The following is a 25,009-nucleotide window of genomic DNA, read 5'->3' as shown; positions in this document are numbered from 1 at the left end:
CTTCACTGCAAACCTAACTGAGGTTGGTCTCTAAATGTAAACATCCCCATTGTGTTTTCCAGATTCAGTTAACATAAAAACCCAAGGTAAACCTCTCATGCCCTGGCATTACAGGTGAGCACACAATTTTTATTACAGAACACTTCAATGTTTGCAACTGAAAAATGAAGCAAGAAATACAAATACGGGTTTTGGCATAACCACCACATTATTTCAGCTCCATCAATTGCTAAGTTAAAAACGGCAAGAAAAGAAACCCCGCCTCTATTTACTCAAACACTGGCAGTAAGTGCAATGTGGTCTTGAAAACCCAATTATACTTACAAACCCAAAGTTTTCTGCAATACCCTTAAGATGTTTGGAAAGTAAGGTATTTTCTGCCTAGCAAAGTCTCAATTTGCCTTCTGAAATTCATTATATAGCTGACTTTTTCCTATTTAGTATTTACTTAAGACTGAATTATGCAGTATGAGTAAAGCACATTAACATTTTATCCTCATTAAGCCCTCTTCAAGGGAATAAGTCTGTGGAGGCACATGGGTGCCTCATGTATGACTACTTAGGCATACAATTGTAGCATTCTTATTTTATACATTGACATCACTACTTGAAAATATATATACTGTGTAGTGTTACACACTTACTTTCAAAAGATCAGGTTGTTTTGTTTGGTTTTTTTATCACATGTAAACTGAAATACTGAAAAAAATCACCAACATTGGGGAAAATACAGTGACAATGGATGGAAGATGAAAGGAAAAATTGTATGATTTTCTTCATGTATAATTTTAAAAATGGGTGGGATTGTCTGCTTTTTGTTCATTATTGGATTCTTTTTGCAAAGCATTCAGCACAGAATACAACATTTGCTTAAGAAACCATTCTTATTTCAAGATGAACCTAAAACTTATTTCATCCTTGTTGCCATTCACCTGTTATCTTTTACGTGCAACGCTGTCTTCGGCAACACTTTTAGCTAAACACAACTGGTCAGTGACAGATCTGGAATACGAAAGGCTGCCATGATACAAATACAGACACTATTATTCATAATTTGAAAAGTACTTCAATGTAAAAATTTTAACTCTATCTTCTTTCCTTCCTCTCATGCAAATTTTGAGACAAGAGACAGGAAGAGGAGTTGTGGAACACGTTTATGTTCAGCACAACCAAATCCTAATGAAATGTTTAAGGAAACATTCAGGAAGGAAAGTAAAAGTTACAGAAAGAAGAAACTCAAGTTACCCTCACTTGTAACCTTATGAAAGTATAAAGCTATACTCTAACAAAATACTGTTAGTTAAAGTTTGTAACCTTTGTACAAAGCAATTTACAGACAAGCCAGAAAAGGAAACAGCTTTCAGCATCTAGAATAGTTCTAAGAAATAAGCATTTGACTGCAACACTGACAAAAGAATTTTAATAACTACTCTGTTCCAGTGATTCTACCAATTCATTCAAAGATTCCTTTTTTTTAAATAAGGTAAACAAACCTTTAAGAAGAAATCAAAATTACTTTCAACGTAATTGCCAATCTACTCCATTAGTGAATCACTAATAATTGCTGAATGTCACCACCCTTCAAACTCAAAAGGTAATATTAAGCAAGGTTCTCTTTGTTTTAAACATTTCCCATTAAGACAACTAGCTAGAGTGCTGAGCCCTATATTCATCACCTAGTTTCTTAAACAGTCCCTGTGCTGCTTGCAAAAGTTTGGAGCTAATTTAGCTGTTTAACTCTGGAGACTGATACAACTCCTGATGCCACTACAGTAAAGAACAATCATCGCAGTTGATCTCTCTGCTGTATGTGGGCACTCCAAGCCAAGAGGAGAGCCTGCAGCAAAGGACAGCTAAAGCCATAACACAGTTCTTTACAGAGCAGAAAATACAGATGAAACAGACAGTAACAACATTCTCTCAGAGAAAACTTACCAGTGGCAATCACTTAATTGCCACCATAGTTCTGCACTGAGATAACCAAAGAGGAAAGCAGTGGGTTATGGAAAATAAAGCTACAGATAAAAACCCCTCTCCACAGAAGACTCTTAAACTCCTAAAATATTATATACTCTTTTGCTCAGCGACCATTTTTAATTTAACTGCATTTATCCTCAGCATCTATTATACCACTTTAACTGTGCTACACACTGCACTACAGATGGTGCTAAATGACTCCAGGTAATCAGAAGAATACTTTTGTGAGATAATAACATTTAAGACGTGACAAAATTAGATGTCTTTTTCTTATTATGTTCCAGTCCCATTTCTCACTGTGTTTAATACAAAACTAATTTCAGATTTATAGAACAGTAACATTTTTGGAACCCAAAAATATGTGAATGAAGTCATACAAAAAAACAATACTTCATAAGACTGTCAAAATTAAACTGAGAAATGCATCCATTTAAGGGAGAATTTTAAAGAGTTTGGTGGGGAGACAGGAGTAAATTTCTCTGCTTATGCCTCCTATTACTCAAAAAATTAATAATAGTTTTTATTCATACTGCATAAGAATGTTATATTTATGAAATCACCCAATTTACATATTTCAACATTTAACATGCATTTGGTCCATGAATCACCCTACTAGATTTAATTCTTTCCATCAAATCCACAAGTAGATTCTCATAAATTTAAGATCACCATCCTAGGGGACAAGAGTTCTTAATTTTTTCAAATTACAAGCACTAGTCCAGTTACCAGTTTAAGGAGTTTTACACATTGGGAGTATATAATATAAAAGCTGTTGTTTCTAGCCTCAAATGGTTATTGGCAGTAATCATGGTTATCACCATCTGCGGTGATGGCAGTGACAACAGCTGCACCCACAGCAAAGCAAGCCAGATTCTTCAAATTATAACACATCTATTCTTCCTTGGACATCATCTTTCACACTTGGAGTTTGCTGCACAAAACCAGGCAACTTACAGATTTGTCCACAACCTATCTCTGCCTCAGGTAATGTACAGGAACTCTAAAGAGCTTTAGCTGAAAATAATTACACATTTCTGGCTTTAGATTTGAAAACCTTAGAATTTTCATTTCCATCTTGAGATATTCCTCCATGCAAAGCTTCCTCTTCAGTACATACATTCCAGAGATTTATCAGATAAAATAGAAAAACAATTCCCACTGTCATTTTTAGGGTGTAGCAAATAGGACCGCCTCAGTATTTTCAACATGCTTTCTTTAGTTGCTCTTTGTATGGAAAAATAATTACTATTATTTCTACTACTACGTGTTATTATTAACTTTTTTTCAATAAAAAGAAACATTTTGCATTCATCCAGCTACTATTACTTGGTTTCAAGCAAGTAAGGCACTGAAGTTCTAGCATGAATTGACTTCAGGTTTTAGGACATCCTGCTTCAGAAACTTCTGTCTGCACAACACAGCCCATCTCCTGACTTTACAGAAACAAGCCTCTCACTATATACTGTCAGTCACCAAGAACAGCTTTTGTGTTCATTTCCTCTTTCATAACTAAGCATTATGTAACATAGCAGTTGGCAATGAGGTCTCAATATGTAAAGATGCCAACATTTTCTCATCAATCACTGCAGTTAGCAGGAGGTTAACTTTAGGGGAGAAGAGATTATTTCAACAAAAAAATGGAAGTTTGTCATCTTACTAATAGTTTTAAAAAAAAAAAAGAAAGTTGTAGCTCCTCAGCGCCAATACCAGAGGACTTGAGTATTTACAAATTTTCTGCAGTGAGAACTGCTGTTATGAGACAGGTCAGAACCATACCAGGTCAAAACCCCAGATAACACAGCTTCATATTCCACTGTCTAAAGTTGTAGAACGATACCACCCTCACTATAGCTTTAATATCTATGACCTCATTTCGGGTTTTAGGTCATTGCTGATTCAGCTAAATAATACTTTTCTGAAGAGCTTAAGTCACAGTTGTAACAGTTTACAAACAGCTAAAAAAATACCTATATAGTAAATTACATGCCTTAAAACCTAATCTCTTTTTTTTTTTTTTTCCCTCCCCCCGCTTCCCTTTTATAATATAGGGCAACTACAGTATTACCACAACAATGTCCTACTGGTAAATTGGCTTTTCAGGAATACTGTTGTTATGTTGTTCAGGAGGTGATCAATATAGACACCCAGACTGTCTTAGAACACTAAGTTTAGCTCATTTGACAGTTTCTCAATTTCTAGTTTGCTCATTTGATAGTGTCATTTCAGTTTTAAGACTTTATTTCTTCATTCTAGTTTTCTCATTTGACAGCTTCACTTGTTACTTTCTTGGTTTTAAGCAGGTTTCTACTTTTTGCCATACACTCTGCCCCAAGAACTGGAAAACAAACATCTAAATGGCAACTTACACATACCAAGTACCCCTCAGTGATGTTTCATGACTTTACCTAACAGCAGTGGAATCATGGAATATATCCCGAAATTATATTGACAGATTATCCTGAAATATGTTTAGAGATTCTCTCATTATCACACGATCAGTAAATCATCCCACTTGGTTAAAACACAGGGAGACTAGAAGAGAAGACAAGGAAATCAGCCCTTCATAAGAAAGACAGCTTGATACTCTTTCAGAACGAGAACCCAGCTTCAGCCTTCTAGCTGCCTGCTAGCAGCAATCCTGCTCCTACAACACGCTTCACAGTAGAAATGGAAGGCATTCCTTGTAGACAAGGTACAAGAAAGATGGATGATGCTGCAATTTTATTATTTCATTCCAGTTTGTAAAGGTTCTGTGGCTATTTATTGGAAGAGTCATGTTCTGAGTTACCACAAATACAATTAGAGCCTTAATTCAACATCAGCCACCAAATTCAGAAAGGTACCAGCACGATTAGTTTATTTCTCTTTCAAAAAAAGATCAAGACTGACACTACTCTGCTCGTGACTTGTAATTAGGAATTATAACTACTTGTGACTTCTAATTAGGATAATTTTTATGCTACAATTTCTTTTGGTGAAACACAGGAAGACCAGTTTACTAGGACAAGCACACTGAAAAAATAAAAAGATAACTTTCTCAAAAATCAAATTAGTCTTTGTAATACAAATGCACATATAATGGGTAACTGACAACACTTTCAGCTGTTTCCAGAAAGAACAGGTTGTTTCTAAGGAAGGTTGACCAGTTCTTTCTTCAAGCTTCAAAAACTACACTGGAAGATGAGGATCACCTCATTCACTAAACATTTCAAAATATGAAGATACTTCCATGTCTTTGCACATACAGTGAGGATGAAGAGTCCAATTCCCTAAAAAGGGCATTCTCCCTGTCTAAGCAAAGTTGTCTTTCTCAATACTATTTGGAATGACAAAGAGTACTCTGCTGCAGTAATATGAAATGAAGACGGTAGCAAAAGGCACACAGAGGCTACTATTGGCTCATGGAAGCAGCAAAGCTATCAAAATTTTTAAAATATGACAGGACTCTGGAATGAAACTTAAGTCGGGGTTTGAACCCTTTAAGTGCCACTGGAGCTACAGAAACAAGCACCCCAGCAGATAACAGGACAAAGATAACATCCCAGGTATCACTGGGATCAGACTGTATCATGGTAGGTCCTGCCTCCCTCTCTCTTCTCAGGAGTCGAGGCAACTGCAGAAGAAGGAAAGAGAAACATTAATAGAGCTACACATTATCCCACAAAGATGGCTGTAAAATGCCTGAATTGGATATGATTTCCCTTCTTCCTTTTAAAGGGAAAAGGAGTTCAAGCTTCACATAAAAACACAATGCAAGAAGCATAATGAGGCAGCTCTAGAGCATGGTACTAAACAGTCTTAACTCTCCTTGATTTCCAAGTAGGAAGCATAGTATAACCTGCTGGGCAGAGAATTGGGAAGCCCAATACAATTGCCCTCCTTTTCTAGTTCCCAGCTCCATTTCCTGGGCACCTGACTCCACCAAGCACAAAACACACATTTGCTGCTGCTGCTGCTCTGAAAGCAGCAAGACTCTGTGCATTAGAAGAGTTTATCTAACAAAGGCTGAACTCACATGTGTCTGCGGCACAGTATCATACAGTGCCTGCAAAAAATTAGAACTTCAGAGAAAAACCTTGAAGATTGCTTAAGACAGAAGACATCAGGTAATCTTAATGTATGAATCACGGATTCTTGAGAGCAGCTCTTCAATTATTTTAACATCTTTTCTAGTTTTCATTTTAAAATCCTGAAATTCCATCTTGAGGAACCAAACTGATTCTTCCTCATTTTCAGCGCTTAATCCTGAAGATTTGTAATTTAACCCAAGTGATGCAGTCCAGTAGAAGTAAAGATTGCATTGACTTACATCTGGACCGGTTCACAGGGAGAAGAAAATGGACATCAACTTTCCAAATGTTTCTGCTAAATAGTTTATTCATGAACTTGTAAAAGCTTTTGAAGCTTAAGCTTTTTATTGCCAACACTGAATCTACATTGTGGATTGTAAGAACAAATGATATAAAAATGCAAAGACAGAACTTCTCATTGACTTATGTTGCCATTAGAACGAAGGAGCGACTGTGAAATATCTCTTGATGGAGCAGCACAGAAAGCACAGCCCAGGAGGAAGGTATCTCCCAAGAGCAGTGACTGCTGCATGCAGTTGCCTTGAGACACTGTAGTTTGCATGACCTATCCAAAATTATCACTAGCTTCAGTTCTGCTAATTCTCTGCAGTCCTACACATGAATGCTTCCAAAGCAGCTAGCTCCTGTACTGTAGAAGTAGCTTTTTCTAGTCCTTTGCTACTCTATGTATCCTTACAATCTTGTAGGAAAATCTGGACCTTCATTCCTCTTCCTAGGAAACTTAAATTTAATTAAATGTCCTATATCAGTCATGACCACCTACCTGGAGCAAGTAAGGTTTGATCAAGTCCGCAGAAACTTCATTGCACTTAATGGATGAAAAGGGAAGAGCCCAGCCTGAAACCTAGGGGCCCTGCTACATTTACAGAATTAGCAAATAAAAATAACACTTTCTTCTTGCTTTTATACCACCCATCTTTGTCATGGAAATTATTCAAGCAAGATGCATGAATATATCTCAAAGAGGAATATGCTACTTCATAATACCAAAGACAGTGACTGTATAAATACCTTACTGGTTCACAGCACCAGAACATGGAACCACACCATACAGAGATCATGACTACAGCATTACACATAACAAAGCACTGCCTGAAGACAACAGAAAACATGCTTGGGTAACTAATATTTAATTAATATAGTTGCCATACATACATTTTATTATTGTGTTTTCTTTGACACCACAGTTAATTTAATCAGAGATAGTTAGCTTGCATGCTGGTAATGGACAACAGCTCCTCTTGGTCAAACTATTAACATTTTTAAAACAAAGGCATCTTGGCCTTCAAAATACCGGATTAAGTTTGAAGTTCAGGCATTTTTTAATGCAGGAATTTGCACATACAATTACTGCAATTAAGAAATCCCTTACTCTGCTTCAATCTCATTGTTATAGTGATCAATACCTGTTTTAAGAATCCGTATGTGCTTTCAAGCATTCTTTCCAATGCACACGGTAAGGCCACAGGCAAACCAACCCATTTAGAGGTATCCTTGATAAAAAAAAACTCCTAGACAGAGTTGAGAAACAGAATTCTAACTATATCTCTAGCCTCATATACATAAACAATATATCTATAGGAAATATTAAAGCTGACTCTTAAAACTTGTGAAACTGAGTACTCAGCTGGAAGAATATAAATAAACATTTAAAGCTATTAACCTCCTTCCCCATATACCTACCTTTAACAGGAAATTGAAGCATCAAGATCACTTCTAACTCAGTGCTACAGAAGTCAAAAGCACTGCCAACCCACAGAAGACATACAGTAAGTGTATTCCAAAACCAAAGAGCTATTCCATAAAATAGGTGTCACACATGCCAGAAAATGGTCATTAAGCCTGTGTCTGACTAGTCCTATTGTCAGTAATATGCGACATTAGTACATTGAAATGCATGGAAATATCCTGTTCAGGATGACACTGGGCTTCAGCTAGCAGAGCAGGAACTTTAACAGGAATGAGCCATGAAATTCTCATTAAACCCTACATGTCAGTTAGCAACAGCTACAGGACTAATGTACAGTGTCATGCTACAGAGCAAATGAAAACACAGATACTAAACAATACATGACAGAGACAGGACAAGTTAAAATTCACTGAAATAATTATCCCTCCCCTCGCCTCCAAATATAAGTTTAGTTTAAATTTCTGGCTCTCTCATGTACATCAAAGTGATTTTTTCCCATAGAAATGAACAAAGAATCACAAAATAGTTTGGGTTGGAAGGGACCTTAAAGATCATCTAGTTCCAACCCCCTTGCCATGGGCAGGGACACCTTCCACTAGACCAGGTTGCTCAAAGCCCCATCCATCTTGGCCCCGAACACTTCCAGGGATGGGGCAGCCACAACCTCTCGGCAACCTGTTCCAGTGCCTCGCTACCCTCACAGCAAAGAATTTCTTCCTTATATCTAATCTAAATCTGCCCTCTTTCAGTTTAAAACCATTACCCCTTGTCCTACCACTACACTCCCTGATAAAGAATCCCTCCCCATCTTTTCTGTAGGCCCCCTTTAGGTACTGGAAGGCTGCTATAAAAGGTCTCCCTGGAGCCTTCCCTTCTCCAGGCTAAACGACCCCAACTCTCTCAGCCTGTCTTCGTAGGAGAGGTGCTCCAGGCCTCTGATCATCTTTGTGGCCCTCCTCTGGACCCACTCGAGCAGGTCCATGTCTTTCTTATGCTGGCAGCCCCAGAGCTGGATGCAGTATTCCGGGTGGGGTCTCACCAGAGCAGAGTAGGGGGGCAGAATCACCTCCCTTGACCTGCTGGTCATGATTCTTTTGATGCAGCCCAGGATGCAACTGGCTTTCTGTGCTGCAAACGCACGGTACCGGGTCGTGTCGAGCTTCTCGTCAACCAACACCCCCAAGTCCTTCTCCTCAGGGCTGCTCTCAATCCATTCTCCGCCCAGCCTGTATCCATGTTTGGGATTGCCCCAACCCATGTGCAGGACCTTGCACTTGGCCTTGCTGAACTTCGCGAGGTTCTCATGGGCCCCACCTCTCTAGCCTGTCAAGGTCCCCCTGCATGGCATCCCTTCCCTCTAGGGTAGTAACCACACCACTCAGCTTACTGTCATCTGCAAACTTGCTGAGGGTGCACTCAATCCCACTGTCCATGTCACCGACAAAGATGTTAAACAGTGCTGGTCCCAATACCAACCCCTGAGGAACGCCACTCGTCACTAGTCTCCACCCAGACATCGAGCCGTGGACCGCAACTCTTTGGCTGCGACCATCCAGCCAATTCCTTATCCACCAAGTGGTCCACCCGTCAAATCCATGTCTCTCCATTTTAGAGACAAGGATGTTAGGTGGGACAGTATCAAATGCTTTGCACAAGTCCAGGTAGATGGCGTCAGTCACTCTTCCCTTATCCACCAACGCTGTAACCCCATCGTAGAAGGCCACCAAATTTGCCAGGAAGAATTTGCGCTTAGTGAAGCCATGTTGGCTGTCACCAATCACCTCCTGATTTTCCATGTGCCTTAGCATAGTTCCAGGAGGATCTGCTCCATGATCTTGCCGGGCACAGAGGTGAGACTGACCGGCCTGTAGTTCCCTGTGTCTTCCTTTTTTCCCTTCTTAAAAATGGGGGTTGTTTCCCCTTTTCCAGTCAGTGGGAACTTCCCCGGACTGCCATGACTTCTCAAGTATGATGGATAATGGCTTACCAACTTCATCTGCCAGTTCCCTCAGGACCCATGGATGCATCTCTTCAGGCCCCATGGACTTATGCACCTTCAGGTTCCTTAGGTGGTCTCGAACTTGATCTTCTCGTACAGTGGGCTGTTCTTTGTTCTCCCAGTCCCTGCCTTTGCCTTCTGCAACTTGGGCAGTGTGGTGTGGCTGGAGCACTTGCCGGTGAAGATTGAGGCAAAAATGTCATTGAGTACCTCAGCCTGGTTACCTCCATATCCCAAGTAACCAGGTCTCCTGTTTCCTTCTGGAGAAGGCCCACATGTTCCCCAGTCTTCCTTCACTGGTAACTTTACCAGTCTGCTGTGACTTTTCTAGTATGATGGATAGTGACAAGATCATGACATTTAGACAGTCAGGATTTGGTTTCAAAAGTTTGAATTTGAAACAAATAGTTTATGATCTAATTTTACTACAGAACAGTTACAGTGATTAAACTGTTCATTTGTGATGTTATTTTAAGATAATTTCTCTGGGCAGAGTTAGGTTGCTCCTCTAAAATTTTACCTCTACCTCTATTCATACGATGAATTGAAAGAGATCCCAACAAGTCTTTGCATATCTAATTAAAAACCCCTACAGACACATCCATCTTTAAATTGCTAAGAACAACAGCAAAGGCATCAAGATTATGTTAACTCTCAAGTAAAACTTCAATTATTTTTTTTTGCACAACTTCCACTTCTGTCCTCATTTTGGCTGGGATAGAGTTAATTTTCTTCTAGTAGCTGGTACGGTGTTATGTTTTGTGTTCAGTATGAGAAGAATGTTGATAATACACTGATGTTTTCAGTGGTTGCTAAGTAGTGTTTATACTAAATCAAGGATTTCTCAGCTTCTCATGCCTAGCCAGCAAGAAAGCTGGAGGGGCACAAGAAGTTGGGAGGGGACACAGCCAGGACAGCTGACCCAAACTGGCCAAAGGAATATCCTATACCATAGGACATCATGCCCAGCATATAAACTGGGGGGAGTTGGCCTGGGGGGAGCGTATTACTGCTCGGGAACTAACTGGGCATCGGTCAGCAAGCGGAGAGCAACTGCATTATGCAACATTGGGTTTGTATATTCCAATCCTTTTATTATTAATAATAATAAAATGACAATAATATCATTATCATTATTATTTTCTTCCTTTCTGTCCTATTAAACTGTCTTTATCTCAACCCACAAGTTTTACCGTTTTTCGATTCTCTCCCCCATCCCACTGGGGAAGAACGAGCAGGTGCCTGGTGCTTAGTTAAACCATGACAACTTTGTATCCAGTTTTCCAGGCTTCTCAATTTGCCACACAAAACTTAACCTGAGCAAAAGCCTGAATGGACAAGTTTCCTTGTTACAGTCATCTACATCATCTGACAATGTGAAAATTATTCCCCCCCACCCATTTTTGGGGGGGGGGGGGGAAGGGGGGGGAAGCAGACAATACAGAATACTGACTTGTATCTAGAAGTGTTACATGACATTTTTTCAGCTTGCTCATGGTTTCTCTCAAGACAGGACACAGAAGTACTAAGCACGCTCCTAAAACAAGATCTAGATGGAAATAGGGATAACACTTTCCTGCAAAATGACAGCACCATCCAGAAGCAAGAAACCCAAGCTTCTGTCATCTAAATTCTATCTTTTTGAAATATGTCTAACCAACTCTGGTGATCTTTCAGTCACCAGACAAACCCCTCTACCTGAAGGATATCTGGATTCTGTACACCATAAATAAAACTTTACTAAAAGCCCTAACACGTGGGCAAGAAATCCAGTCTCCCAGCTCCAAACCTTTCCTGTCATATGTGAGTGACTGGAGAATGTTATTCAAACACCTTAACCACAAGGTCTGAGACTTGTTTCTTTCTGTGCCTTCTCTCCATACCCATGAATCTGGCATTCTTTGCTGTATATGAGCCTAGTCTTTGCAGAAGAGGTGTGAGAAACGTCCCCTTACAAGTCACTTACAACACCATCACTATGCACTCCTGACAAATGGCAATTTGAATCTCTTCCTACTAAGAATAGAAATCAGGGTGGCTTTCATTTCCTGCATAGGTGAGACTTTACTAAGCCAGCAAAATTCCCAAAGAGCAATATGCATTTCACTCTAAAAGCAGTACGCAGGAAGGGCGCAAGTCTTCAGTGCCAGGCCTCAGATGAGTCATGGAATAAACATCTCCCCAAAGGCAATACCAGTGCCAATCAGCTGATCCATAGCAACTGCTGCACACAGTGGCATTCACAGCAACCCAGCCCACTACAGAATCCAGCAAGCACTCAGGACTCACTTTTTCAGCCCAGGACGAAGGCAGCAGGTGTCAGGTCACAGAAGAGAGGGGGAGCAGCACAGAAAAGGACATGGCAGAGTGTCCTGGTGTGAAGTGAAACAGTAGATAATCTAGCATGGCACAAGATTGGAACCTTAATTTTGAGGAAGAAATGGGCAAGAAAACAAGGCAATATTTTCCCCATGAGCATTTACTGATTTGCATAAAGACAGGAAGCTGCTGGTGCAGCTTCTGTGCCTGAGAAGCCTTTTCACAGCACTTTATTGTTGAGTTGGGACACCACTGCTACCACATTTAAATCAAGGAAATCTGAAGTGTTAAGAACATCATAGCTTCAGGCTGTAGATTGCAAAGTGGACAGAGAACTTTTTGCAATCCCAATTGAAATATCCATTCCCAGCATCTCAGTGTTCTCCCATTCTATAACATCAGCAATATATTAAACATACATAGCTCCCCATCTCACTTTAGTTATTTGGAAACACATTCTAAAAATGCAGTCACAGTTACTCAGTTTTATACTCCATGTCAGATACCTAAAAGTCAAGCATTATGTTACCTAAATTATACACTGGAACCAAATCCTACAGTATAACTAAGCTCCCACTAGCAGGAGCTGGGGGAGGAAAAAAGAAAAGCTTGCAAGTTCTTCTCAGTCAAGTTCACAACCAAAACTACAGGCAAATCACATGTGTAGTTTCAACAAAAACATTAGGAGGAGGCAGATGCTGACTGGACTGATAGTTTCCATTTGTTTATTTAACAGTCATGCAGCATTACCAACGTTAGTCATTTGTTTCCTATTGTCCCCCCAACTGCAATGCTTTAAGGCTTATCAGCAATTCTACTTCTGTATCATTGGCCATTTTTTTAACTTATTTCTATGATTCCACTTAAAGAACCCTGGGGATGGGGGCAGGTGGGAGGGTTAAGCACTACTTGATTCCAAGGTCTACCTGAATCATTAATAATCCCGCAAAAAACAATTGTCCTTAGGAATGCAGTTTTAATCCCGAGAAGAGCACGCAGCATAACTTAAAGACTTCTCTAATAATGGACTACTAAAACTTAAAAGTTGCAGGAGCTGCAAAGCCTTTATTCAGCAATTCTACAGCAACAGGGTTTACCTTATTCTACCAAACAGCTCCCCACCCACCCCCATCCCAATCATATTTGGGAAAGCAACCAGTACAATTCCCACCCAAACCTGCACAGTTTGATATAGGAACCAATTTGTGAGAAATTTATCAAGCAAACATTCAGCATCCTGGACTCCATAATCACATACTTCCCAGTCCACTGCAAGATGCTACTGGCTCTCCTGCTGCTCTTTTATAAGAGAAATTGCTCTCCCGCTGCAGTGACCATCTTACCTGCTGCTTACTGGTGCCTCTAGCCTTTCAACATTCCCAAAAGAGAGAATAAATAAGCTAAAGGTCACCCTCTGCATTGTTACAGTTACTGTTTTACAGGGCTAGTCCAGTATAAAAGTAGAAATTTGGAGTATCTAAGTGGGGCAAATAGCATAGACTTAATTTCATTAATTTATTTCTGTAACTTCCATCCAACACCACAGAGAACAACTGATGATGGCAAAGGGGGGAGGCGGGGGGGGGGGGGGGGTGACATGAACACCCATAACACTTCAATAGAACAGATAAGTCCTAAGTGGTTACTCTGGTTTTGATTTTCAGTTGCAAAGGAAAGCTAACCCAGTAGAGCTCTAAGTGTTGCTTTCTTCAGCTGCATCAACAAAATAGAACAGCTTTTTGCCTAGACAACTCAATTCCAGCTTTCCAGTCACATCAAAAATAATCTGAATTTGCTGTATAGTGCATATGAAACTTTTTGGCTAGATGTATGTAGAATACAAAAACATCAACAGAACTACTCACATGCAGGCTGCAGTAAAGAGACTTGCAGCTCAGACTCACAGAGCATTTTACAGGAGGCAACAGAGCACATCCTATTCCCACCAGCTATTCTCATTTAAATATCATCTCAAGGTAGCTATTAATAAGAAAATCATGCCTGGGGCGTAGCTGCTCCCAGCTCCTCAGTTATTACTAGAGGAACCCAGTGCAATGAAAGGCATTAGGCTTTCTTCTCCACAAATTAGTTTCTGTTTAGAAACTACTTGTGCCTATTTGTGAAGTTTTGGAGTCTAAAGCACTGTAGCAATGCAAGCTCTTCACAAATTACAGGAAGCTTCCGGTATCAGCACAAAGACTACAGTGTCTCAGGAAAAGGTACCACTGCGACTCATGCAGCATCATTATTTAGCGAATTTGATTACAGCAGTTGTGCAAGGATGCATCTCGATTGCTATCTGCTCTACATATGGAGCACTGCGTACTGGAAACTACAGTCTCCACTGGCCACACGTGGTATTAAAAAAGCAGGTGGCAATAGTATCCTGGTTTATGCAAATTAATTAGAGCCCTTAGACTCCTGGCAAATGGCCAGAGCTCCTAGACAGACAAAGTCTGAAGGTTTCCCAGAGGGAAAAAAATGACCAAACTAGTTTTTGGAGAGGCAATAATATGCCCTAGCATGATACCAAGTCTAAGAGAAAAATCCAGAATCAGTTAAAGCAGAAATGTAATCTAAATTAGGACATCAGTAATTAGGTCAAGCTAATACCAAAAACCATCATGCAAAAATGTTATGAAGAGGGAATGTCTATGGGGAAGACACTTGAATAGCAGAAAGTTAGCTATCTGTAATTAGTGATTATGAACAAAAACTGTCTTCCAGATTGACCCATTTAAAATAAATAGAAGTTCTTTAAAAAAGATATGCATAAATTTAATGCATGCAAGACTGCATTTGACAGAAAAGATTCTTGGAAGGGTTTATACACAGAAACACCAAAGGTAGCAAGTAGCTATTTCACACCCAATGACTAAACTGTAGAGCTTATTTAATCTGTGCAAGAGGCTAAAGCTTCCTCCTTAAGGTTCATAAAGAACTTCATGACCGCAGAAGGCAGAAGCTATAAATGCTTTAAGTTACCAATTTATCTAGTAAAAAAAAAAAAAAAAAAAAATCAGAACACCACATCAAGTGGGATACAGTTCAGAATGACTGCAGGTTCCCCAACAGATGGTATAACAAATACACAGATAGTGAAAGAAACCACAGAGAAAGCTGATTTTTATCTTTCATCAGACTTGAAATCTTCACACACACACAAAAAAAACAAAAAAACAAAAAACCACCACACTTGATTTTCAGAAGACTGGGACTTCTCAGCAAGCTTCAGCATCTGAATGTACAATTGACTAGCCACTGAGTACTGAACACTGTACCAAACCAACGCTGCTTTAAAAAAGAATTAAACAAATACCTCATCTCTGATTTTTCTCAACCTCCAGTATTTGCCCAATACAGCCACTTCAAAAAACTTCTCTTTACTCACACTCTTCTTGAATCTGCACACTTCGGTTCATCCCCCCAATAATCTCTTTCAACAGACATGAATAATTACCTTTTTTATCTCACTCTGCAATGTCCAGCCTTTGTAGCAAGCTTGACATGCCATCTACCTATTTCCCTGATGCTTTTGACTAATTTCATTCTATTCCCTAATCTGCAAATGCTTTTCCTGAGCCAGTCCATATGGCCACTACATTACTGTGCTATCTGCACTACTGGGTCAGGCCAGTGGTCCATCTAGTGCACTGACAGAGGTGATACAAAATACTACCTGGAGAAAGCAAAGCAACAACAACAGATACCTGACACCCTCTCCTTTGTTACAGGACACCAACTAGAAAAATCTGTCATTGAACAGATGTGTTCCCCTCTAAAGGGGAATTCTAAAGTATGCTATGAACACATTTTAAACTGGCTTACTTGTAGAACAGACTGCTAATTAAAAATTGTCTATCAAATATTGCATTATTAAGACATGATATATGTAAATGCCTGGTTCAACCTTGCTTTTTTAGCTTTATTTTAGGTTTGTACAGAGCCTACTAATGGCAGTATGGGATGCCTACGCTTCTAGAAAGCACAGAGCGTGTGTCGTTGTCCTAGTTTCAGCTGGAATAGAGTTAACTGTCTTCCTAGTAGCTGGTACGGTGCTATGTTTTGAGTTCAGTATGTGAAGAATGTTGATAACACCGATGTTTTCAGTTGCTGCTAGTAGTGTTTAGACTAATGTCAAGGATTTTTCAGCTTCTCATGCCCAGCCAGCGAGAAAGCTGGAGGGGCACAAGAAGTTGGCACAGGACACAGCCAGGGCACCTGACCCAAACTGGCCAACAGGGTATTCCATACCATGTGACATCCCATCCAGTATAGGAACTGGGAAGTGGGGGCGGGGAATCGCCGCTCGGGGACTAGCTGGGTGCCGGTCGGTGGGTGGTGAGCAATTACACTGTGTATCATTTGTACATTCCAATCCTTTCATTATTGCTGTTGTCATTTTATTAGTGTTATCATTATCATTATTTGTTTCTTCTTTTCTGTTCTATTAAACTGTTCTTATCTCAACCCGTGGATTTGCTTCTTTTCCCGATTTTCTCCCCCATCCCACTGGGTGGGGGGGGGGAGTGAGTGAGCGGCTGCGTGGTGCTTAGTTGCTGGGTGGGGTTAAACCACGACAGTCGTCCATGGGCTTTCACAGACACTTGAAACTTCAGATTGGTCATGAGAAGCTATAAAAATTGGCCAGTTAGAGGAAGAGTGAGAAAAACTGAACATTTTCCTGCGTGGTCTTAAGATTTTGTTCTCAATATTTTGTCATCCTACAGTGTGTTTTAAGTTGCAGTCACAGAAGTTGATACCACAGCCGAAGTACAAATCAGCTCCTCTTCAGAGTCTAGACAATTTTCTTCTAATCGTCAGCATGTCTGAGTCAAGACTGCCGTTACCATCCCACTTACTACATTCCCTGCCTTTCTCAACTGACCACAAAATTTCCCTGAATTCCTACACTTACTATGCAGGGTGATATTTCCACTAACTACAAAGTAATGTCCAAGTTGCATCAATACCTGAAAAAAACCCCAATACACATCACTGCAATAGTAAGTGTATCCATAACTACTCAGAATACATTCTAACAAGATGGAGGTCTGTAATTCTTACTTTAAGTGAAGGACAAGTGACTTCTGTTACTCAACAATTTTGAGCTAGGTGAAGTCTGGTGAAAGGCATCTCTCAGCCTCATTTAGACAGCTAAACTTACGAAAATCATCATTTACTGTTACCAGATCCCAAATTAGATGTCTTCAAAAACATGAAGATGACTTGGAATCAAGGAGTCTAAATTCATTCATCAAACTGGGTACAAGCCCCCTACCGTGAAGGGGCCAGCAAGAAGTAAGTTTGCATCTGATGTATTTTATAAAAAGGACACTGAGACAGATTTGGAAGCATTACAGATCTTTTGCTGAATTCCACTCATTCACAAAGAGTAAAACCATGCATGATCACTAAGACAGCTGACTGTCCAATTTACTATGTTTTGGTTTGGGGTTTTTTTTTTTAAACTACAAGCTTGACCCAGCTAAAGCCACAGACTTACCTTATCATCTATACTGTAAATGGACAGAAGTGACTGAACTAGGGTAACTGTAGCCAGAGTTGTACTTACTGGGAACCTACTAGGGAAGACTGCATATATTAGGAAATGCACAATATTCAGTGATACTCTAGAAACTATTTGGTTACTCTCACTTATCATCAGCGTTGATAAGTTTATATAGAAAATTAATCCTAGCATTCTCTAAAAACATACAGTAAGGTGATGAAAACAATGCATTGTTACGAAGACATTTATGGTGCATTTTTACTACTGTAATACATTTAATGCTATCAGCATTAGCTTTGGGGGTCTTCTACAAGAAGGTATGTGCAAAAAAATTCTGTGACCAGAGATGAAAAAAGGGGAATTTCTACTTCATAAAATCCATTGTACTAGTGTTTCAGAAGCACTCATACCAAATTAGAAACCTGTTGTATCAGCAGGTGATGCCATTAGCTTTCAATATGAATAATGATAAAGAGTTTATAGTGCAGAAACCATAGCAATGGAGACATGACAAAAAAAGCAGAGGGCACATGAGCAGAAGGCAAACAAGTGGCAGTCCTGACATTTGTCTCAGATTTGTTCTATCAAACAAGCCAAATAGGGTTGGGAAAGAAAGTTACTTTAAAAAGCAGAAACAAGGAAAGTAAACAGTAAGAATTTTAATAAATTATGTTGATTTTTGTTTGTGGTTTTAGTAAAGTCTGGCAGAAGTGAGTGAGGTGACAAACAAAGTTTCTAAATTAATTTTAGTCTTTGCTCCTCAGATCTCGTTATTTTTCCTCCAAAGGTGATAAAAGCTTCTTTCTCATTTGCACTTTGTCACTAGAGGACTCTTGGTGAGGACCTTATAATCCATGAACAGAATCGGAAGCAACAGCACATTCTCCTCACCAGAGAGACAGACAGAACATTAAAAGTCTTTGCAACACACACTGAGGAGGGGAAAAAAAAAAAGGAAACAAAACAAATAACTGAATCTATTATTATAGTCAATAGAACAATTAGAAGTTGTTTAAGCTAAAGCTTTTTAAAACAAAATCAGCTTAAAGCAAGGCATGGCATTTCTTTAGAGAAGAGCAGAAAGTCTAGATTATCTGTTGTCTCTATACACTAGTCAACCTGAGACCTGAGTAAATTCTGGCATGAAGTCCCCAAACTGAATTATACCAACACCACAGAGAAAGACAATAGTTGCACAGTCATCTGCTTGAAGTATAGCAGAATTTTGCCAAATACGCATTTCCCACTGCAAGCCTAATAATGCAGCACAGTTAACCCCTGCACATACAGCATTCATTATGAAAAAAACCACTTGTGAGAGCCCTTTACCTATGGAAAGACAAGGATATCTAGTGACCTACGTTTTATATATAAACAAGAAACTTGCAATAACTTGGAAACAAGATGACATTGACATATGATACAAGACAAGCCTATTTAGAATGGAGTAGACCAGAAGCTCCACCGAGAATTTTCATCTAGAAAAGACTTTGCAGGACTTCCTATATTTCCAATGCAGGTTGTATAGCCTTCAGAACAGAATTCGTTCTCGACACCTGAAAACTTCAGATCCTAAAAATCTTCCTTGACACTAGTAGCCCAGTACTGTAACTAATTTCATATATACATATATACATATGTTTTTAAGTTTTGCCAATTGCTGAATTATTTCTACTACACTATCTGAAAGTTTCTTCATTAGGAGAAGGTCAACTTGTCTTTCTGTTTTACTATGAAAAACGCATAGCTATTTTAAGTTAGTAACAGATCCCACTGTAAATAATTTATTTTTCCATTCTATCATCTTCACCTACCAGGAGGTTTTTTATTTTAATAAACTAAGGCAGGGGGGGAGCAGATATGAGGTAATGAACAGGAATTCACCTGATTTGTATACAAAGGAAATTCAAGGAGTTATTGCTGCCCAAAGTCAATTAAAAATATAAATCACAATGCATGAGCAATATATACCCATAGTTTAGCCTATTGTCTGTCAGAAAAGTAACAGAACAGATTACTACTTGAACAAGCATGTGCTTTCAAAGGTTTTCACAGACTAATAAACTTCTTTAAAGTCAGTATTTTCCTTCTCAATTTTAAGAAGTGCTGAAATACACAAAGCCATATAAAACATGGGCTGGAAAACTAGGTTCTCAGAGAATACTGACCAAAACAAAGCAGATCAATTTGAGTATTTTTAAGAGTAGAATTTCCGAAGACAATAAAATGAGACTACTAGGTTTTTGATGCATGAACTCACTAAGCACGCTCTGTTATACTGCTGGACAGAGAAGATGTTATAGGTAGTTCTCAGCTCCAAGATCCAACACTGCTGGACTGAACAAGTTATTTGCTCAAGTAATCAGTACTACAGAAGCTTAAATTTATTTAATAAGCAGCAGGTCTATTACTGTGCACTTTAGATTTTTGACCTTCTGAGTCTTTCACATATAAAGCATGACCATCTCTTAAATCCTGAAAGATGAGGAACATCAAGACAGCACTTTGGGCTGCTCTTGACTCTCCATCACAAAGAAATTCACCATAACCTCCATATGCTACAGCAAGCTTGAAGAGCACAAAGAGCAACATGTTTGCTCAAGAAATAAGAATTAGGTCAGCTAATCTCCCTTTGTAAAAAATAAACTCGTCATGTTTGAGGATGGTAATGCTATGAAGAGTAAGAATGTAAAAACACCTTTCAACACAGATTTGCCCAGTCCTCCTTCACTCTGGTCTAAAGATGTCTCACTTTAGTGATCAAAAAATCCCCCAAATACCGTACGCCTCCTCCTTTCAAAGTACAAGAAGCGAGCCAGCTGATTTCTGCGAACACCACTGAAGTAGCGCAGTTATGAGTCACCAAACTAAATGAAACCCAATGGGAGGTGATACGTTGGGCTTAACCCCATTACTAACAACAGATCACAGCACGATTCTCATACCCCCCAACTGAACCTGCACACACATGAGTAAACTCGCTCCAAAAGCTATTGGGAAACAAACTACCAGAAAAGCCATAGCTAAGAATTACTTTTTCATAAAAAAGTTAAATCCTTTCTGCATACACACACAGAAGAGTAAGTACACCATTGCTAACCAATACTTCACATGCCTTAAATTCTGATCAGTGTGATTTCAGAGGTATTAACTGACAAAATGAAGAGGTCACAGCTAACGACTGAACGGAGACAGAACCCAATGACAGATGGGTGAGTACTGCTTTGTAGGGAGACCTCATATCCCAGAAAGGTATCCTAAAAAGTCAGCTTAACAGTTTTTACCAAAAAAAAAAAAAAAAAAAATCCAGAAAATAGATGCTTTCTGTAACAAAAACTGTAAGTTTGTTGGCTGGTTTGATTTTTTTTAAGCATTCCAGTTTCAATAAAACCACACAACATCAAGACATCTTCTCTTTCCAAATTAGTCACTAGTAGTTGATATGTTTTCCAGGACTAGAGGAACGAAGGTACCTCTTTTTTTTTTTTTTTTTTTTTTTTTTACATTGCCCAAAAATTTGGATTTTGTTCTCACATAATCCAGGTAAAGTGTCCTTGCTACCAAACTATTGGTTGTTTCGTGATAGCTATCAACTGACTATTTCTGCTCTGATAAAATAACGTGGTGCAGGAGCATGAACTTCAGCCTCCCCCACCGTAGGCGTGTGATGGAACAGTTGGGGAATCTTCTCAGAGAGGTCAGGGATACCGTTTCACTTGCAGAAAAAGTGAAAACAGAGTTTCAAAAGTTTCCAGGGCCAGAAACTCTCCTCTACTTCTATTTGGGAAATGAAGATCCAGGAGAATGCAGTCCACAGGTCGAATTCTCCAGACCTCTGAAATCTAAAATAGAGGATTCTCTGAACCAAGCTAAATTTTTTGTTACTTTCTTGTCCAAAATGGAGCAGAAAAGGAATCCCAGGATCAAGGAGCTTTTACATTTTTAATTATTCTGCTGAACCTCTTTCCACTGCTGCCATAAAGTACACCTCCCATACACCACTCAAAAGACGATGCTAGAAACAAAGTAAAATTTAACACACTCATGAACAATTTCCCCTGACACAAGTGTCCTAAATCGTAAACTATCTACCAGAATTTCCTTTTGAACCTCATGTCCATATATCTGAGCCCTGGGTTTTGTCAAGGACAATTGTCAAGTGGACTCTAAGTACCTTAAATCACTTTCTCATACTTGAAGCATCCATGAAACCTCTGATCTGCACTTCATTTTGCCAGTATTGCAATTCCTCTGTATTGAGACTTTCATCCAAACAATTTAGAGCATTACATTCTGTTAATATGAAAATATTCAAAAAATAAACATTTATTATAACCCAAGAAGATAACATCAAAAAACATTAAACAGACACAGCACACATAAATATTTAGCAACCATTAAAACCTGCATGTAGCAAAGAATACTACTAAGAAAATAACTGAAATGCCAACAGCTTTTAAAAACCAGTATGCCTTTGCTGTCAACTTTCCTTGTTACCGAGCTTTATACTATTACATGCTCTCACTTCCTGGTTTGTCAGAAACCACGCTGTTTTAAAGTCAAAGGTGCTCACTAAAAGGAAGAAGGAGAAACAAATAGTATTTTTAGCAATGTTTCGAGACGTCTGATAACAGCAGAGTATCTTTGTAAACTTAAAAACAGTTTTTCTCCTAATGTTTGGTCTCCTTCGACAAGCAAACATTAACAACCAGCCTACTTGTTTTAAGTGTGGCCCAAGAAGTTCAACAGTATATATTACGTTTGCAGCTTCAACAGGAAAAGTTGTATCCTCAATTTTTAGTGAGATCTGTTATGAAGTACTAAATACATCCATAATGTATTCAAAAAATAGCAGCTGACTACCTAATTCATTAATAAAAAAAGGACATTGAAACCATGTTCTACTCTTCCCAATAAGCAAAGTAAAGCACTTGAATGAACTGCTGCCTGACACCCTCTCTCCCTGTAAACGGAACATGAAAGTTCTGCCTACTTCCAAAGTAAATGGGAAGCAAAAAGGGACATAAACATCTTCATGGGAAAAGTTGTTTTGGCTTAAAACAACAACGTCTGTGTTTTGATGACAGTTTCAGTTGCTAAGTCAACATTTAACTTTCTTGTTAAGTACACCTGTTGAATGTTTAAACATAACAATACACTTCTCAGTTCTAAATAAAGCAACAATTTCTCTGAGGCAAACTAAGGAGGATGCTGTTTAGAGTTGTTCGAGTTTAAATGTGTATATAGAGGCTAATACGCTTTATTTTCAGCTTTTGTGATCCATAAATAAAAAGAACCTACCTGAAACCTAGTATGGTGAAAGTGTAAACATGTAAAAAAACACTGACAAAAAAATAACATCAAAAAAGCATGGGATTCTTCTGCACACGTATACTGTTCTTTTCTCTCATGCCCAACTTACCAGATTAAACACAGTTTCAACTATGTCTCTGTTGGACACTTCACCAACTTCCACCAGTCCTGTCAGCACAGCAAATTTCATCTTGATGCCTCGGATGGGGACTCCTGGATTCAAAGGCTGCAGCACACTTCCCCCTTCAGCAGCATTTCCTTCTTTTCCCGCTCCTCCTCCACCATCACCTGTTGGCTGAACAACTTGTTTGTCTTCACTCGCCATGGCTAGTTCACTTCAGGTTACGACTCGAAACGCCAGCGGCGCGCTCGCCGCTCCGGGAAGAAGGAGCGACTTGGGCTGCCGGGAAGGTAACCAGCGGCCCACTCCTCCCCTTCAGCTCAGGCTCCTGAAGAAAGCCGCGTCCGGCGGGGGAGGCAGGCAGGCAGGCAGGGAGGACGCGCCCTCGGAGTCCCAGCTCTGTCCTCAGCAGGAGGCGTCTGTCAGCAGCTTCCTGCCCTGAGGCAGGTATTTACAGCCTGAAGGACAACCCGAGGTATTTTTCAGTCGGCGGAGAGTGAGGCGCTCCCCACAAGCCCGAGGGTCCCACCTCCAGCCAGCGGCCCCCTGCCCCGCGCCGGGGAGGCGGCAACGGCCGCTGCAGGAGCGATCCCGCCTCTCCCCGCGCAAGTTCTCGCTCCCCCGCAGAGCCGCGCTCCGAACACGGTCGTGAGGGGTTTAATTTTTTTTTTTTTTTTTTTTTTTACTTAATTAAAGGGAACACGCTCCTCCTTCCCGCCCGGCTCCTTGTCTGCCGCGTCTCCGGCTCCTGCCCTTGTACCGCCGCCGCCCCGAGTTCCGGCACGGACAGGTGCAGCGACCCGCCGCCAAGCAAGTTCTCACTCACCGCTCGCTGCCCGCCGCCGCCGCGGAGGGGGCGCGGGCTGCCCTGACGCCCGGCTCCGGGGCCGGGAGGCGGCTCCTCTGCCCCGCTCGCCGGCTGCGGAGAGCGGGCTGCGCAGCGCCAGCCGCCCCTCTCTCCGAAAGGCGCCTGAAGTTTCAGCCGTCGCCGCTTCACGCCGCGGTTTCGATTAGCCCCATCTCTTCCTGCCGACGCTGCCGCTCTCTGCCGCCATGACAGCGCTGAGCCCCCGGAGCGCTGCCGGGCGAGGAGCCGTGCGCCTGCGCGGCCGGGCGCGGGCGGGGCGGGCCGCCGCCGCGCGGGGCGGGCGCCGCCGGCTCGCGCACGCCCAGGTGCGCCCAGGTGCGCCAGGTGAGCGGCGCGCGCGCCCGCGCCCGCGCGGGGCGAGGACGGGAGAGGGAGGGGCCGCGGGGCGGGAGCGCTCCGTCTTCTCCCCTGCGCCTCGCGGTCTGCTCGATCCCCCCGCCCTGCCCCCTCGGCAGCGCCTGCGGGGACCCGGCTGCTCCTAACGCTGTATGCAACTTGTCCCAAACTCTATTGGACCGTTCTATAACTGTCCGAAGTCTACCGTTCCTGAAGCAATGGTTCTTTCTTTTTTTTTTTTTTTTTTTTGGGGGGGGGGGGGTGGTTTTGGGTTTTTTTTCTTCTTCTTCTTTTTTGTAAAGAATAAAAGAAACCATACGCGAACAGCAGAACGGGCGTGCAGGAACGACACTGGCTGCGCGCTCTGCGTTCACGACCCCAGACCGGAGGAAAACCGCAAGCGGGCGGCACAGCAGGTAGCGCCTTTGCAAGGGGAGGGAGAGGAAATTTAAAGGCTCACGCTACAGCTCCTGCCGCCGCAGGGGGGAGCGGGGCGGCTGGGGCGGTCGCCCCCCGTCAGTAGTGATCCTGGGGCGGCGGATGAGCCGGTTTCCCACCCTGACCTCCGGCCTGGGCGGGCGGGCTGGCGTCCTTCCTCCTCCTCCTCGTCCTCCTCCTCCAGGCGCTGCTCTCTGGGGAGCGCAGGGGGCGCGAATGTAGGTCATGCGAGACGCCGCCCAGATTTGACGAAGTGAGGTAAAAGGGGTGCAAGAGGAGGGAGGAAAACTCTCCCTCTTCCTTCAGATTAAAAGCCTTTAAAGGCAACGCTGGTCGTTTCGGGTT

The 25,009-nt window shown here is 41.1% G+C and overlaps 1 protein-coding gene across 4 annotated transcripts in view; it reads right to left on the bottom strand.

Moving 5' to 3' along the window:
- The window catches only part of LRBA (LPS responsive beige-like anchor protein), a 431,577-nt gene extending 407,469 nt beyond the window's left edge, over positions 1-24,108 (bottom strand). For all 4 annotated transcript variants that reach the window (XM_030023944.2, XM_030023959.2, XM_030023952.2 and 1 more), the window contains exons 1-2: positions 23,849-24,108; positions 23,011-23,480 (exon numbers count right to left, since the gene is read on the bottom strand). In XM_030023944.2, coding sequence (XP_029879804.1) covers positions 23,011-23,226 — 216 coding nt within the window. In that variant the 5' untranslated portion in view covers positions 23,227-23,480; positions 23,849-24,108. The remainder of the gene's footprint in view (positions 1-23,010; positions 23,481-23,848) is intronic.
- Between the last annotated feature and the right edge of the window lie 901 nt (positions 24,109-25,009).

This window comes from Aquila chrysaetos, chromosome 1, assembly GCF_900496995.4.
Source record: "Aquila chrysaetos chrysaetos chromosome 1, bAquChr1.4, whole genome shotgun sequence".
Lineage (NCBI taxonomy): Eukaryota > Metazoa > Chordata > Aves > Accipitriformes > Accipitridae > Aquila > Aquila chrysaetos.
The sequence above is the reverse complement of the archived record's forward strand: the minus strand, read 5'-3'. Positions and strand labels throughout refer to the sequence as shown.